The sequence below is a fragment of the Acipenser ruthenus genome, chromosome 1 (genome assembly GCF_902713425.1).
Source record: "Acipenser ruthenus chromosome 1, fAciRut3.2 maternal haplotype, whole genome shotgun sequence".
Taxonomy (NCBI): domain Eukaryota; kingdom Metazoa; phylum Chordata; class Actinopteri; order Acipenseriformes; family Acipenseridae; genus Acipenser; species Acipenser ruthenus.
In genome coordinates, this window is record NC_081189.1 from 117343607 (window position 1) to 117360209 (window position 16603).

General features: G+C 40.0%; 1 protein-coding gene across 1 annotated transcript in view; it reads left to right on the forward strand.

Annotated features, from left to right (window-relative positions):
• Nucleotides 1-730: 730 nt before the first annotated feature.
• LOC117420850 (sideroflexin-5-like) overlaps nt 731-16603 on the forward strand; it is a 71941-nt gene continuing 56068 nt past the window's right edge. The window contains exons 1-4 of the mRNA XM_034034542.3: nt 731-940; nt 8462-8530; nt 11215-11292; nt 16295-16321. Of these exons, the coding sequence (XP_033890433.3) occupies nt 884-940; nt 8462-8530; nt 11215-11292; nt 16295-16321 (231 nt within the window). The 5' untranslated portion in view covers nt 731-883. The remainder of the gene's footprint in view (nt 941-8461; nt 8531-11214; nt 11293-16294; nt 16322-16603) is intronic.

The following is a 16603-nucleotide window of genomic DNA, read 5'->3' on the forward strand; positions in this document are numbered from 1 at the left end:
TGTGTTTACAAATAAGCTGTGGAGTTACTGTTCAGGTAAGTCTGGTGAATGAGATGGGGTTGCCATTTTGGAAAACATACACCAAAGGAGAGAGATTAATTGAGTTATAACCAAGGTAGTAAATTCCATTTCCTCCCTAGTATTAGCATTGGCTTAATTAGGACTTGTCCCCTTTCTAATAATAATAATAATAATAATAATAAAGGATATCATTTTAGCAGGATGCTGCAAAACAGAAGTGTGTATGTATGTATACTTTGGCTCCCTATATACAGTGTCTATTGTATAAAGCTTATGCTTTCAATTTCAGCTCCTGTAAAATGCTATCAGTTTAACACAAACAACTGCATGCTTTGCTACCTTAGTTATTTACTCCACTTGTGGTAGAAGATGGATTTCGTATGCCAACTCTTTTGTAAATGTAGATGAACCATGACAACAAAGCTGAACGATGGAGGAACAGAGTGACAGAATGAACCAGTTACGTTTGTGTAAAATGAAGCACAACGGTGGGACTGCCAGCTACGTTTAACCAGCCAATCAAAATCTTCAAGATCAGGACTAAATAACGAATTGAAACGTTTGGGAACTGTATTTTTTCTCTCTCTACCAAACGCCACACATTAGTTCGAATTGTTATTCCAGGAACTACACTTCCGACAATGCCTTATAAACGCGTGTGGCATTGTGGGGATTGTAGTACTTGAATTTGTCAGCGTCCGTTCTCTAGCACGAAACATTGGCGATAGAAACATGCATCCCCCAGAATGCCCCAAGGTTTAAATGACCTAGTTTCTGCAGCTTTGATCAAAGCAGCACTTGGCTCACTCTTTTGAAAAAACTGAACATTAATTTCATAAACAGATAACCGTGCTTCTGTATCATGACGGATGATGTAGCCTACCCACCATTTAAACTGGGCAAGGCCCGGTACGATCAGGTAAAACGAAACTTTTCAAACAATTTACCGTACATAAAAAATCCCTAGTATAGAAATGTATATTATGAATAATGCAACGTGCGCTGTACCGTTCGTGCACTGCATTGCAGAGCAAGCGGTTGCTTAACATACGAGGAGAAAAAAAAGAAAAAAAGTTTGCATTTCTCTTTTCTTGACAAATTGTGTTTTTAAGACACAATTTGAGCTCGGTAATTGGTTTCGCGGAGTGTCAATAACGTAATTGTGACGATCACTACTGAATTATTATGATTTCTATTGGATTGAGCCAACGCCATTCATTAATCTACGCCCATGAGGTACAAAAAGAGACACGTTACAGTAATTGGTTCTGCAGAATTGTTGAAAAACATTGTCTAGTGTTTTGTTAATCTGGAAGGTTGTGTCCGTATTCTGCCTTTTGCAGATCCTCGTCCTCAAGTGGCTGTTGTGTTTTATTGTGTTCAGACAGTTCTTATTTGTTAACAACAACACCACAATCATTACAACTGCAGACTGTCTTAAAGAACTACAGCTACCTGCATTGGTTGAACCATCTGGGTAAACAGCGCGCGGTATCGCAGTTAGGGAAGGGTGCAACTTGAATTTCAGTTTGTATTACTTCTGAAATATGTCGCCTATATTCACGGTCTTAAGACTTTTGAGTGCTTAATAGTTATGGGTTTCATTAGTTACATCGCATTAGATGTAGGGTGACCAGACTTCCCGGTTTTCCATCAAAGGTCCTATTGTCCAGACGTTTTGCTCAACATCTTTAAAAAGTACCGGTTTTCAGCTTACTTCAATAGTCAAAATAACGTAAACAACTGCTTTTAGTTTATGGCACCTGCAGTGAAAACAAGCTATAATAATAATAATAATAATAAATAATAATAATAAAAACATGATAGGTAATATAGAACATTATTTTTATAAAGTGATTAACACAGGTGTACATGCGTTTCAATTTAGTTTGTATTCATTATGAATCTGCAATTGTGTGTAATGCGGTAATTTTGTATCTATTCAGTTCTGGTGGGATTTTATCCCAGACACTACAGGTTAAACCACAACAACATCTGGCTTTTCGGAAACCACACAGTCTGCACATAGTCTGCACATAGTCTGCACTCATAAACGTTGTTAATGACATCCTGCTGAATGCAGATGAGGGGCTGTTATCAGGGATTGTCTTTTTGGATAAATCTGCTGCATTTGACACCATTGATCACACACCACTTCTTGATCGTCTTGAGAAAACTATTGGCATGACTGGCACAGTACTCGCCTGCCTGCGGTCCTGCTTAACCTCCCCACATCAATGTGTATCCTTCGGAGGATCAAAATCGGCTAATTCTCTTGTTGTTTCTGGGGTTCCACAGGGCTCTGTTCTTGGTCCTTTACGTTTTAATTTGTATATGTTATCGCTGGGTAATGTGATCAGACAACATGGTTTTAATTTCCACTCTTATGCCAATGACACTCAGATTTATTTAAAAATGAGTTCAGATGACGTAAACGTAAACTCCAGACTATCAACTTGCCTTCAAAAAATAGGGGCTTGGATGTCAATTTTTTTGCAGTTAAATGCAAATGAAACAGAATTTCTTTTAATTGGCTCTAAAACAGCATTAAATAAAATCCCACAACCAATGACCTTTGGCAGCAACTCCCCCCCCCCCTCATTAGCTCTTCGCAAGCTGTGAAAAGTCTTGGAGTCTTATTTGATTCTACTCTTAGTTTTCAGCATCACATTTCAACTGTAGTGAAGTCTGCTTATTATCATTTCTGGAATATATCTCAAGTCTGTTTGTATCTTGCAGAATCTGACGTAGAAATTTAAATTCATGCATTTGTTTCATCCTGTCTGGACTACTATAACACCCTATTGGCTGGTCTACCTTATCAATCGCTTACAGTAGGTTCAGAATACAGCTGCACAAATTCTGACAGGTACAAAAAGATTTGAACATATTACACCTGTTCTTGCCTGCTTGCATTGGCTTCCGGTGAAGTACAGAGTTGTTTTTAAAATGTTATTAATGACATTTAAGGATGTCTCTGGAAATGGCCCTGCTTACATTAATTATATGCTTTAACCTTGTGTCCCTGGACGCCAGTTGAGATCTGCTGATGCTGGGCTTCTGGTGACTACAATGATAAAACGTAGCTCTTGTGGTGGAAGAGCCTTTAGTCACTGTGCACCTGTATTATGGAACAATCTTCCAATTGAAATCCGTAAAGCTGACTCAATAAATGCATTTAAATCAAAGCTTAAAACACATCTTTATGCAGAGGCCTTTTTGTAGATTGAGATGGCCTATTTTAGAATTTTGTTTATGTATTTTATTTATTTATTTATTCCCATTTGTTTTTGGATGTTTTTTTGATATTTTATTGTATATTGTATCATATTATTGTATAGTATATTTATTTGTCATGAAGCACTTTGGGATGCCTTGGCATGAAAGGTGCTATAAAAAATAAATTTGATTGATTGATTGAACAACAACGCCAGTAAATAGAGCCATTATTATTAGCCACAAATTATACACCCAGAAGCAGGGGTGAATAATTCTGCCACCAGGACTTATTTTGATGCCGATACTGAGTACCAGGACTTATTTAATCTGCTTTTCATCCAACACGATGCATTCCATCCACTCACAAGTCCACTAGCACAATGTTTCTCAAATGCGCTTTCATTCAGCACAGTTCATGCTGCTTGCATTGTGTTTCTGTTAGCTGCTATTGGCCATCATTAACGTCAGTATAATCACTGCATGTTGATTGGCCAAGCTTTCATTCTGATTAGATTTCATTTTGCCATGAGTCACAAATCTCTGCCCATTTCGCTTTGTGTCGGTGCTCATTTGTTGATCGACGAGATAAGACTTTAGCAGTGCAACGTGAAAACAGCGGTATGGAGTACCGTAATTATCATTATTGAAGCGATAGTGCCCGTCGATGATGGCTCTACCATGTGATAGTTGACCGCAACGGGAGTTATGCTAGGGGGTTATGCTATGCGAAGGCTAGGGTGCTAACGAAAGTTAAGGTCAACTATCACACGGTAGAACCAACATCGAGAGGGTACTATCACTATTAGAAATTTTTTCCATTGTTTTTTTTTTTTTAAAGAAAACTCCTTAAAACCTAGATTTACCTTGAACTTGTATTGTTCTTCGGGTACTTTTCCCCTGAGTAAAGACGTTCTAAGAAAATAGTCTGGAACATTTTTTTTTAAAATAAAAACAAGGATGACATACATATAAAGAGAAAAACACTTAAATTTTTATTTAGTAAATCGATTTTTGTTTTTGTTTATTAACTTGTTATGGTTTATAATCTGGACATTGTCTGAGGAATGAACGGAGCAATTACTGAACAGTCCACGATGGAGTCTGAACTACCAATACAATCTCTCATTAAATACCACTTTAAAATGCCGCCTAACTCACCATGTTTCTACCTTAAGCTAAAGCCTTTCTTTCCTGAATCTATATATGAATGGAGCAATATTACTAAATTGTCCATATCTCACTTTGTTGTTGTTGAAAGATGCTGTGTCTGTGCTCCAGTCGAGCTGACCGTCTGTGATTGGCTATCGGCAGTTGCGAGTACAGGATTGGTTGCTTTCATCGATGCAAAGTATTGACTGGCAGGTTTTGGTGGATAATAAAATTAATTTGGACCAATTGTGTCTTTGTTTAGTATATTCTGTCCAATAGATGTGAAGTATGCTTAAACATACAAGCAAGTCAATAAGAAAAAGCCAGCACTTGTGCGGATTGATTTTAAATTTGATTCACATTTGGTGCTAAGATGTCTATCTACCTTCTGTTAGAGTCTGCTAGAACTGGGAGCTGATTGGCTGACGGTTCTGAATCATTTTGTAATATGAAGTAATAATTATTTTCTTTAGTGTGGCGGAGAAACTATCTGAAATTTTCGAAATGAACATTGCTGCACATAAATTTGAAGGCAAAAATCCACGTCAGTGTTTGCTATAAATTACATTAGTTGATAAATATTAGAAATAATTATCATAATGTGTTTTGCCTTGCACCGATTTACCACACTGCCAGAATGTGTGCAAAATTTTCTAAAATGCCAAGTGATGTGTGGGACAATAACATAAAAAAACAGGATCAAAGTGCAGCTTCAGATTTGGTAAAAGAGTCAGAATCGGGAGATGGAGGTGTGTTTCACGCTTTTCAAACACTGGCCCAACTTGCAAGGTACAAGTTAAGCATAGTGATCAATGTTTTGTTTTGTTGTGATCCTAGTTTTTCTGTTATGAGTAATGAACGAAAACCAGGTGTTTTTTCTTTGTACAATACCCCCTTTTGTAAAACATTTTGAAGAGTTTAAGTTAATGTTGTGTGCACATCTTCAAAAAAAAAAGGCAGAAGTAAACCACTGTAGTGATATTACTTTATGAAAATGTGTCTTTTGCCACTTTATTTCTTGTGCAGAAACCACAATACCAAGGATAAAAAAATAAAAAAGTAAGTCTACTTTTATACTGTTTCTGCCTGTTTCTGGAATAGATCATGTTAATTAATCTACACAGAAACAGAACAGAGAAGCACACAGAACATATTATTGTAAGATAAGTAATAAGTATGGGGCTCCCGAGTGGCGCATCCGGTAAAGGCGCTCCGGATGGAGTGCAGGATGCGCCCTATAGCCTGGATGTCGCTGGTTCGAGTCCTGGCTATTCCACTGCCGACCATGGACAGGAGTTCCCAGGGGGCGGCGCACAATTGGCTGAGCGCTGCCCGGGGGGAGGGGCTTATGTTGGCATGTCCTCGGCTCACCGCGCACCAGCGACTCCTGTAGACTGGCTGGACGCCTGTGGCCTTGCCTGTAAGCTGTCCGGAGCTGTGTGGTCCTCCGACACTGTAGCTCTGGGTTGGCTGCATGGTGGGCCTGCAGAGTGTAAAGAAGCGGTCGGCTGACGGCACATGCTTTGGAGGACAGCGTGTGTTCGTCTTCGCCGCTCCCGAGTCAGTGCATGGGTGGTAGCTGTGAGCTGAGCCTAAAATACAATTGGATATTTCAAATTGGGAGAAAAACGGGGTAAAATCAATTAAAGACTACTACATTTTTGAAGAAGAAAAAATAAATAAAAATAAGTAATGAGTACAAAATAAATAAAAAAAACAGGGATATTTTAATCCAAGTCTATTACTGTAGCATGGCCAGGTCCTGTTGTAGGTGAGTAGCCAGGGTCTGGAAAGTATGGGGATGATTTCAGAGAATACTATGGAGATTAAAATGACCAGGTACATCATTAGTAGTAGTAGTGCCTGTTACATAATAAATTAGAGGGGTATAGTGCATTGTTTGACTTAGACCTTTTTGTATAATTTGTTCATAGCACAGTTTTTTAATACCATTTTTCATAACATCATCCCTTTTTTAGGATATCTTGAAATAAAACTCCCTCTCTACAGCAGTTGCTGTATAGTGTAATATTTCTTAATGCTTGTCGTTTTAAGGTTTAACTTAAGTGTTATATTGCAGTACATGACTGAGTGATACAAGCAGAGGGTACAAACCTCTCAGTATTTTCAGCTTCTTTGTTTATGTTGAATTGGTTATAATTGATCAGTTATTTTTTAAGGCTTATTTTGTATTTATAAATGTATCGTGTACCGATATGTATACATTTTTAAAGTATTTACTCATTGGCACTCAAACTGTCTCCATTTTTAAAATGTTTACACCCGGCTGTGCATATGAGTACCTGCACTGTTTTGTTGAATTTCACCCCTGCTCGAAAGTGTACTGAAATTAGCTAGCTGCTTAAAAAAAACAAAGAAGATAATACTAAGAGTGAGAGGATGGCTATTTAAATAATCATTAAAATAGCCTTTATTTAAATGGTTTAATTAGTCTTATCAATTAATGAACAATGTGTCCTGTTTTTTTGAGCTTTGAAAATCTGATCAGCTTAATTAGATGGCATGATGCATTTGATGGTGTGATTATCTTTAGTACAACAGCCCTGCAAGCAATAAGTAAATTAAATGGAATGGTACTGTAGTGATTGGAAGAAGTATTCTACCTACAATGCTGAGTCACATAGCTAGCCCGAAACCCATTTTTGGTGGGTAGTGTCCCACCCAGTGGGTCTGCATTGATAGTAACCAGATTGCATTAAGGATGCCACTGGGACGTATTGCTTGTTAGAAATCTTTTTTCTACTTATGAAGAGGGGACTATTATCTATTCAGCTATACCAAGGTATTTGAGTGGGTTTATGGGCAGTAAATGTATTGCCACGTGTGGTTTGTCATTCCTAGAAAATAAATGGCACTGCTATCTTGAGATGCTCATTAAAATCACATTGTGACGAGTGGACGATTATCTATTCAGGGATACGAAGAAATTTATCAGTGGTCTGGGTAGTGGGTAAAATGGGAAACAAACCAGCATGGGTGGTTGAATGCTTTTGAGTCCCTGCATGTGGTAAATTCATTTAGGTCTAGTATTTGTGGTCTCAGTTAATTCAAGTGTGTTCTTCTGTTACAAAACTACTTGAAAATAAAAAAAAAAGAATCTTTCAAGTAAATCTTATTTTGTATTATTATCTATGTGGACCCATCTGCTGGAAAGATGTAGCTGCCAATGTTTTTGGTCTGTAGCAGATAGTTCTGTTAGTTGCTACCTATCTGCTGAATCCTATAAGCATCTGCCCAGCATCTGACAAAAACAGGGTCTAAGTGGCTCAGTGGGTTCATTCTCACACTTCTCTTTGCACGTCTTTCACTCCTAGGGGCCAGAGTTTGAATCGTCTCAACCACCAAACATTTTTCCCCACTAGGGGCCCAGGGTGTTGAGGTCAGGACTGGGGTGTGCTCTCCTCATACTGTTGTGAGGGGAAGCGCTTACACATTTACACCTACCGGCTTACAAATAACCAAACCATACTTTCTTAGCTTTCCACTTTCCAAAAATGTGTTAACCTCCTTTAACTTCTTCTAGTTGTTATACGTAATGGGCAGTACACTTCCCCGTTGCAGATTCTGGCCCCAGTCGGTGAGATGAGATTAAATGCTCTAAGACCATGAATGCAGATGAGCCCAGCTCTTTTGCATTGTGGTTAAGACGTTTGCTAGCGGTGTGTCGTGTCCCGGTTTGCGCCCAGTCTCTGCCCTGTTACATTGGTGCCATAATCCAAATCTCAAAGGGAGGAAGAGTGTAAAGGGGCAGTGCTGTGTGATACTCTGCCGTTACAGATTCTGTCCTGTCCCCTGTCGGTGAGAGTAGAGGAGGTTACAAGCTCTAAAACCATGACTGCAGCCGATCGTGGCTCTTGTGCATTGTGGTTAAGACGCTTGCTTGCAGTGTGTGGGGTCACCGGTTTGCCCTGTTACATCTACGCAAGTGTGAAAATGTATCAACATGAGTGACTAAAGGCATTTCAACCCAGTGCTTAAATCCATCAGAACCACTGCGTTATCCCAGCATAATAAATCCATCTGTGACTCTGTCAAATCTGTTCTCTTTCAGACCACGTTTTCCGGGAGGCTGCGACACTACATGGATATCATTGACCCACGGATGCTCTTCGTAACAGAGGTACAGATAGCCACCCAATCTCTTCCTTCCGCAGTGGAAGTATCTTCAAATTACACTTTCTTACTTATTTTTTTACTGCCCCCTTTAAATTCCGTATTATGTTTGCAATAGTTCTTAGTGGTGCTTTATGCAATTGCACAAATATTTATTTATTTGTTTATTTATTATTTTTTTATTATAATTCTGTGTTACGGTGCTTTGGCTATGAGAAACCAGAAACAGAGGTCACAGTATGAAACAAAGTGGAGACTGAGCACGGAGGGTAGGCGACACCTCTTCACACAGAGAGTGCTGAGGGGATGGAATGGCTCACCCAGCCATTTTGTTGAAGGAGACACCTCTTCACACAGAGAGTGCTGAGGGGATGGAATGGCTCACCCAGCCGTTTTGTTGAAGGAGACACCTCTTCACACAGAGAGTGCTGAGGGGATGGAATGGGTCACCCAGCCGTGTTGTTGAAGGTGACACCTCTTCACACAGAGTGCTGAGGGGATGGAATGGGTCACCAAGCCGTATTGTTGATGCTGAATATTTGAGATCTGTTAAAACCTGATCTGACAAAGTTCTGAGATCGATCGGGTACTAGGAAACGGACAAGCATTTTGTTAAGTCTTCTTACTTTTTTGTATTCTGGTTCTTTATGCAATTACTCAACTACTGTAAGTCTGTGTTAAGGTGCTTTAACTGTGAGTTCAGGAGCTGCCTGTCATACATGAATACTAGTGTATTTTTATATTAGTAAGCACCAGCCCCATCTAGTGCAGAGCAATGCATTGCCAGCTAAACCAGAGGAAAGTAGCAGATTGCTACAGCAGATGGTTGTGGTTCTTGCTTTTATAAAGACATCTTGGCTGATCTTGCTTGCATTACATATATCTCTGGCAGACAACTACAACTGAAGAACTGCCCCTGAACCTGGGTAAAATCACCTCAACACAGACTTGGCTTTAAAAAATAATATTGCAAGGAGATCCACTCAGAAGAATTGCAAACATCATAACAAGTAAAGAGACAAACAAAATGAATAATTATTTTAAAATATTGTGATCAGAAGCTGTCGCCCCACTGTGATGGTGCAGCTTGTCTGTGGGCTCACAGCAGCACAACTGCAGCGTTGGAAACAATAGTGAATTTAGTTGGCAATGTGTAATCTTTGGGATCTTTTAAGACCTGACTTTGACAGGGTTTCGGGATCAGTCAGTACTGGAACCGTGCGAGCACTGGAGTTCATGGCCTCCGCTCATTCGTAAGTTTCCTTCTAAGTTGCGTGGGTGGGGCAGATCGGAACAGAAAGATTCATTGGTGCTAGAAAAAAATATTTCAATAACAGTCAACAGGGCCATGCCATAGTAAGGTGACTCCACTGCAACTGATGTTACATCTAGAGCTAAGCTCACCACATAGATTCACAAGTTGTCTTTTTGTCTAACTGCTTTTGCCCAAGACTTCATATACTGCCTGACAGGAGCAGTACATTAGAAAGTACAGTAAATTAGGAAAACATCAAGGGGTGTACCGGTTACTAACGTAACTGCAGTATGTGACTGACAATGCAGGGGTGGAAATAAGACTCCTACTGCATAGCAGTTTGATCCACTCCTGGCTTCATGATGAGTTTAGTACGTCACACCTGAGCTTGTTACCTGTTCGCTGTGGCTAATCAAGCTTGTATTAAAACCTGTAATGGGTGAAACTGCTATGCAACAGGAGTCGCATTTCCATCCTTGTAACACTTGTGAACCTTGACAAATAATTGGACTGGGAACTTGAAATTTGGCTCAACTAGGAACACCAATTTCTCCTTGTCATTGGTGAGGGGCTTCCTCCTCTGTGGTCCAGAACACTATTACTATGCAGGATCATTTCCCATGAATAGATGGGTGCGCCATAAATTTACATATCTAGTATCCCCCTGTAAACAATAAATGCATTTTTCAATAGGAGTGCCCATGAGTTTCCAAGTTCAGCAGAGCTTACATTTCCTCTGTGTTTTAAACAAGGAGAGCCAGCTTGAGTCTGCCAGAGTCCTAACAACAAGGCCCCCCGTGGTGTGTTAACAGCCTGTCTTTTAAGAAACAAATGAGCCCAATCCATACAGACGCCCTTTGCTGAGCTCTCCTGCTGCAGGCTAATTGAAGCTCAATTAAAAGCTCCATCCCGTGGCTCTGTGATCTCTACGCTGATAGAAAGGGAGCAGGCCCAGGGATGGGGGGCGGACAGGGGGTGGTGACACAGGCCTGCTGAGGGGCTTGTGAAGATGTGTCAGGGCTGAAATGCCTCTGGCACACCTGTCTAAATGTGGAGCACTTACTGCTTTATCGTTTTGCTGTAAATCGTTTTCCAGACCCTTTTAACTAAAAGAATAAAGAAAATTATGAACAAGAGGTGGCCATTCGGCCCATCAGTGCCCATCCTGTTCCTAGTAGCTTGTTGATCTCAAAACCTTTGTCGGGCTGATTCGGCATCAACAACGTGGCTAGATAACCCATCCCATACCCTCACACTCTCTGTTTAAAGAAGTGTCTTGGCTGGGGTTAACTTTGTCTTCTCCTTTTAACTCTTTCTGCTCATTTCAGCATGGTTGGCATCCCTATCTCAAGGGAGCATGTGTTAAACAGTATAGGACTGTCAAACTTATAATAAACTTCTAATAAACTTTGCAATGGCTTGCTTCTTTGTTTTAGAGCCGTTTGAAGGAATCTAGAAAGCTGCTGGATGATTTTAAACATGGAAGTCTGCCCCCAGGAGTCTCTGATAAACAGGTGCAGTATGGGAGGCAGGGGCGTAATGTCTTTTAAGAAGTATTTATCAGCAGGTATTTAAGAAATCCATTCATTGATTTTTAAAACAAAAAAGCTGTCCTCCCGCACATTTTAAAAGCCGATTGGAAGAATATTTTCCTCTCATCCGGGCCGCTGACATTTTTATTGGCCTGAAAGGTGTCAGTTTGAGAAAAAAGTATTCTTCCAATCTGCTTTTAAAACTCTCAGTGTGGAAGTTAATGGCCTCTTATTTGTACTCCATTGGGATCACTTGTTTAAACAGAGACCCTGAATGAAGCAATGCAGATCCAATGTCGTGTGCTCCCTGAAACAGCAGATTGGTACATAGGGCAATATTGCCCTATCAATATAGCTGGTATCAATAAAATAGACCCCAAGGAAGGTACCATTCAAAAATGTCTGTTGGAGTGAGAAATGTAACTATTAATACATAACAGTAAACATTTATCACCCAAACAGCTGTCTAATTTAATAACTGTGTTTTTTTTCAGTACTAGTCAATAAATCCAGTGGACAGGATTTTTGTCATGTAGCATTTTTTTTTCTTCATATTTTTAAGTTCAAAATGTAAAAAAAAACAAAACAAAACGCTTTGTTTAATATGTTGAAAATACACATCAAATGGTTCTGTTCATATTAGTTACAAGTTAGTACTGCTCTTTGTCTGAAGAATCACGGGACTAACTTAATACCTTGCTTTCCAATCCTCTAGGGGCAGAAGACTGAGACATTGTGTTTGTTGCAATTGAGAACATTTTAAAACCTAACCTGTAGTCTATCTGGAAGTGCTTGATTCATTGCAATTGAACCTACCCTACAGTGTATCATTAGTACTGTCCTCTGTAGTAACCACAGGATCACTCCCATTAGTACTCTGCAGTTCACCCCTAGAGATTAATCAACTACTAGCAGTGGGGCGAGCATTGATTGGCCGAATGTTCGTCTCACGTTACACATAACTGCCACGTTACACATAACTGCTGCGACCATGTTTTTCCATAAAAATTTGCCCTGTGCACGGAACAGACAAGTAAACACAGGTCTGCATTTACTATGTATGCACCATGTAGAACTACACATTGAAAAAACATCATAAACATTATTACTATAAATACTTGACAGCATTTCCTTCCACTGGTACTTCAGTTAAATAGTTAGCATGTTGCACTGCTACCATCAAGCTGGTAGGTTCCATTCAAAAAAGTAAATGCAGACTTGCTTATCAGTTTGACTTTTACCGTTTTCAAGTGTGCGTCGTATTTACTAATTTCTATGAGTGTGCCACTTCTCTCCTTTCTGTCCCACGGAGCAGAGTGTTACAAGTCTGAAACTGCTGCATCATTTGCTCTGCCCTTAAAGGGATTGTAGTAGACAGAATAATTCCATGCATTCGTCCATTCACTATACAGGTCTCAAACTTGTTTACTGATCACGTATTTTAAATCAAGGTATGTGGTCCTGCCCTGGTATCTCTGTTTGTAGGCATTGCTGTCAGACACTGTAATGTGTGTTTATTTCAAACCTGTACATTTCAGACCTATATGAGTGCACGACAAATTTATTACCTTTTTTTTTTTTTTTTTAGGCTTCAAGTACTTGAATACCTGTTTTTGAATTGTCCTCGGCTTGCTGACCCTAAAGCTGGGGGCTTGCTGACCAGAGCTGTTAAAGGAGCAGCTCCATTAGTTAACCCTTTTAACTCCCATTAGTTCAACAACTTTCTTGCAAGTCATTTGTTCTGTCAATAGTTGGGTTTTCCAAACATTCCCTCTCAATAGGATGAAGCCCATTTACCTCTCGATTCACTCCTTGTGTGGCAGCTATCAGGATGCAAGAATAGGGGAGAAAGGGACTTTCGGATTGGGTCCTAATAGAGTGAATCTACTGAAAATAGTTTCTGCAAAGGAAAACTAGCTGTAGAAAAAGGGGCATGCTTGTGACCTGGCAATAGCCCCTTTAAGAGTTCCACACATTATCCTCAGTGAATGCAGCAACATAACCTGTTAATAAGTGCAGAATACCTCCTGAGACTACATAGTCCAGCATTTGGTGACTGCTAACGGAGCCCTGAGATAACACTGAAGCCTTCATTGCCTTGAGTGGGATACCAGAGCTCGTCCCAGCTAACCCAAAGTGGTTCGGAGTTAATTGGTCATGTATTTTGTAACCTGAAAAAAAGAAGTTCAAATAATGACTCTTTTTATTATTTGCTACAACTGTCATCGTGCGACATTTATTTGTTATTTTTACGAGTGAGTTTGCATCTTGCAAGCGCAGCCATTTTGGGGGGGGGGGGGGGGGGGGGGGGGGGGGGGGGGTTGTGCTGTTGATTGCATTCCCTAAGGTCAAAGGTCAAGGCAGTGAAGGATGAGAACTGCAGTCCAGGCTGGGGATTGTGGGAGGTGATCCATCACTATGGCAACATGGCTAACAGAAACATAAAGGAGGACTGTGACCTTAACACTCACTCTGTACTCAAGTGAGAGCTCTCCATAAGCCACTGTGCAGAAAGAAATGACACCCCCAACATAGTTCCCAGAAGGAAGGAAGGATTGTGGAATGGTCTGATACTTTTCACATTTTTTTTGCAGTGCCATGGCAGGTGTTTACTATTTTTTTTTATGCCCAACTAGCTTTTGTCTAGTATGATGATGCATGCATGTATTAATTTACTCTTAAAGCACAAATGAATCTGTGCTGTAGGTGATCATTAGCAGAGTTAAATTTAAAGACTACATACAAATGCATTGTAACTTAAAAAAAAAAAGAAATGTTTTGTGATATGAGCATTTAAAGATTTAATATAAAAACCTGAATTTACCATCATCAGATGTATCTTCAGTTTTGTAGCAATGTGCAGTCTTGTATTTACTACTGTCGTTCTTTCCCATGTCAATGCAGTTTTTATCGCTCCTCTCAGTGCTGGATTACACTATGTAACACAATTTTTTTTTGTTCCTGGGTAGTAAGTGTTATTTCCTAATTGCTTATGCCACAAAAGTATAGAAAATGGCTATTACTCCCCACAAACTTTGCTTTTGTGACCACGACAGTGATATTTTGAAATGTACCTATTTCCAATGAGAAAACGGGTGAATTTGTGTCTTTTCGTTCACATAAAGTCAGAAAAAAACAACATATGAATCCAAATTAACATGTATTTATACTAAAGTAATACAAAAATGACTACAAAAGATTTAGAAGTGAGTAGTTTTCGAGATTTACGATTATACTGTAAATCACTTTCACGAATCAGCCCCCAAATGTTGTCTCCCATCATGTTCTCGTTATACTGTCCTTGGTAGCGGCGTTCAAAGTCCAGTATATCCTGGTGGAAGCGCTCGCCTTGCTCCTCCGAGTACGCTCCCATGTTCTCCTTGAATTTATCAAGATGAGCATCAAGGATATGGACTTTGAGGGACCTCCTACAGCCCATTGTGCCGTAGTTCTTCACCAGAGTCTCAACCAGCTCCACATAGTTTTCGGCCTTGTGATTGCCCAGGAAGCCCCGAACCACTGCGACAAAGCTGTTCCAAGCCACTTTCTCCTTACTAGTGAGCTTCTTGGGGAATTCATTGCACTCCAGGATCTTCTTTATCTGTGGTCTGACGAAGACACCGGCTTTGACCTTTGCCTCAGACAGCTTAGGGAAGAAGTCTTGAAGGTACTTGAAGGCTGCCGACTCCTTATCTAGAGCTCTGACAAATTGTTTCATAAGGCCCAATTTGATGTGTAGTGGTGGCATCAGCACCTTCCGGGGGTCCACCAGTGGCTCCCACTTGACGTTGTTCCTCCCCACAGAGAACTCGGTCCGCTTGGAAGGGTCCGCCATGCAGAAGTAGCAGTTGCTTGAGTGGTCAGTGGGTTCCCGCCAAATTCTTGGGATAGTGAACTTCATGGCTCTCTTTTCCCCTCTGTACCATCCTACAAAAATACATTTATTTCACCCATGACTAATGTGTAAGAGATTCTCGCAACATTTTTCATATATGATATATTTTTCAATAACATTGAAAATTGTAAAACATTTTAAAATTAAAAACTTTTACAATTTTAAAAATTAACACATTTTATAACATAAAATTCCGAGCAACAATTGTCCATCTTAACTTCCAGAGTTTTTTTGCAGTGCTCGCAGGTGAAATGAGGTGCCCAGGGTTTGCCTTGATCCCGACAGGCATGCCGAAATATGCCTTGTAGGCCTCACACATCTTAGCAGATGCTTCCACGGAGTACTTTTTCGCTCTTGTCTTGATAAATTGGCCGCAGACATAGCAAAATGCGTCTGCCGGATGCTTGCAGCCTCTTGATGCCATCTCAGAAAAATGCAGATATGTATCCACTTAGGCAGCTGGAACTAAACTGAACTGGTGGGCTTAAGGCCCCTGTATTTATACTACTATTTATATTACTGGAAAGTTCTAGAAAGTTCTAGAAGTTACTCCAAGTTTACTCAGCACTGAATCTATCTGGAATGTTCTGGAAAATAGGTACATTTCAAAATATCACTGTTCTGGTCACAAAATCAAAGTTTTTGGGGAATAATAGCCATTTTCTATACTTTTGAGGCATAAGCAATTAGGAAATAACACTTACTACCCAGGAACCAAAAAAAAAAAAAAATTGTTACGCGGTGTTATTATAGCATTGGACAAATATTCAAACAAACCCTGCTTGAAGGCTCTGCTTGAAAAATGACCAAGTTCGTATTTATTCCTGCTATGGAAAGTGAAGGACATTGGAACACTGATGTTCATTCCAGCACGTGTTCATTATACACCTAGGAATGTCAGAAGTGTGCTACAGCTGGTTCCTTTTTAGCATGGAGAGCGGATGGAAGCAGTAGCATTGTCTTCCTGCTGAGTTCCAGTCCAGGCTGTGGTTCTCAGTTTAGTAAAGTCTTCTGTTACAGGACATGCACTGTTCTTGTGGTGTTGTTATTGGGTTTATTTTTTAAAACCATTCCTGTTTTTCTCCCTAGCTCTGGGAAGCCCAGAAGATCAAGCAGGTAAACTGTTTATTGTTATTGTTGTTTAGACTTTTTGGTGGCTGAACATCCCCTTAAATCTCAACCAAAGAAGTTATTTGTAAACATTTCAGTTTGCAGCAGCCAATGACTGGAATGTGTTTCAACAAATGTTAAAATTAGAGCGATTCATATCGGAGGTTGCTTTTAGCCGTAGGGTTGACTCATTGCTGACTGACATCTATCGCTCCTGAGTTGCTGCTGAGTTTTCTGTTTTATGATTTATTGTGTTTTCTACTCCTTATTTCTTGCGTGTGCTGTGGT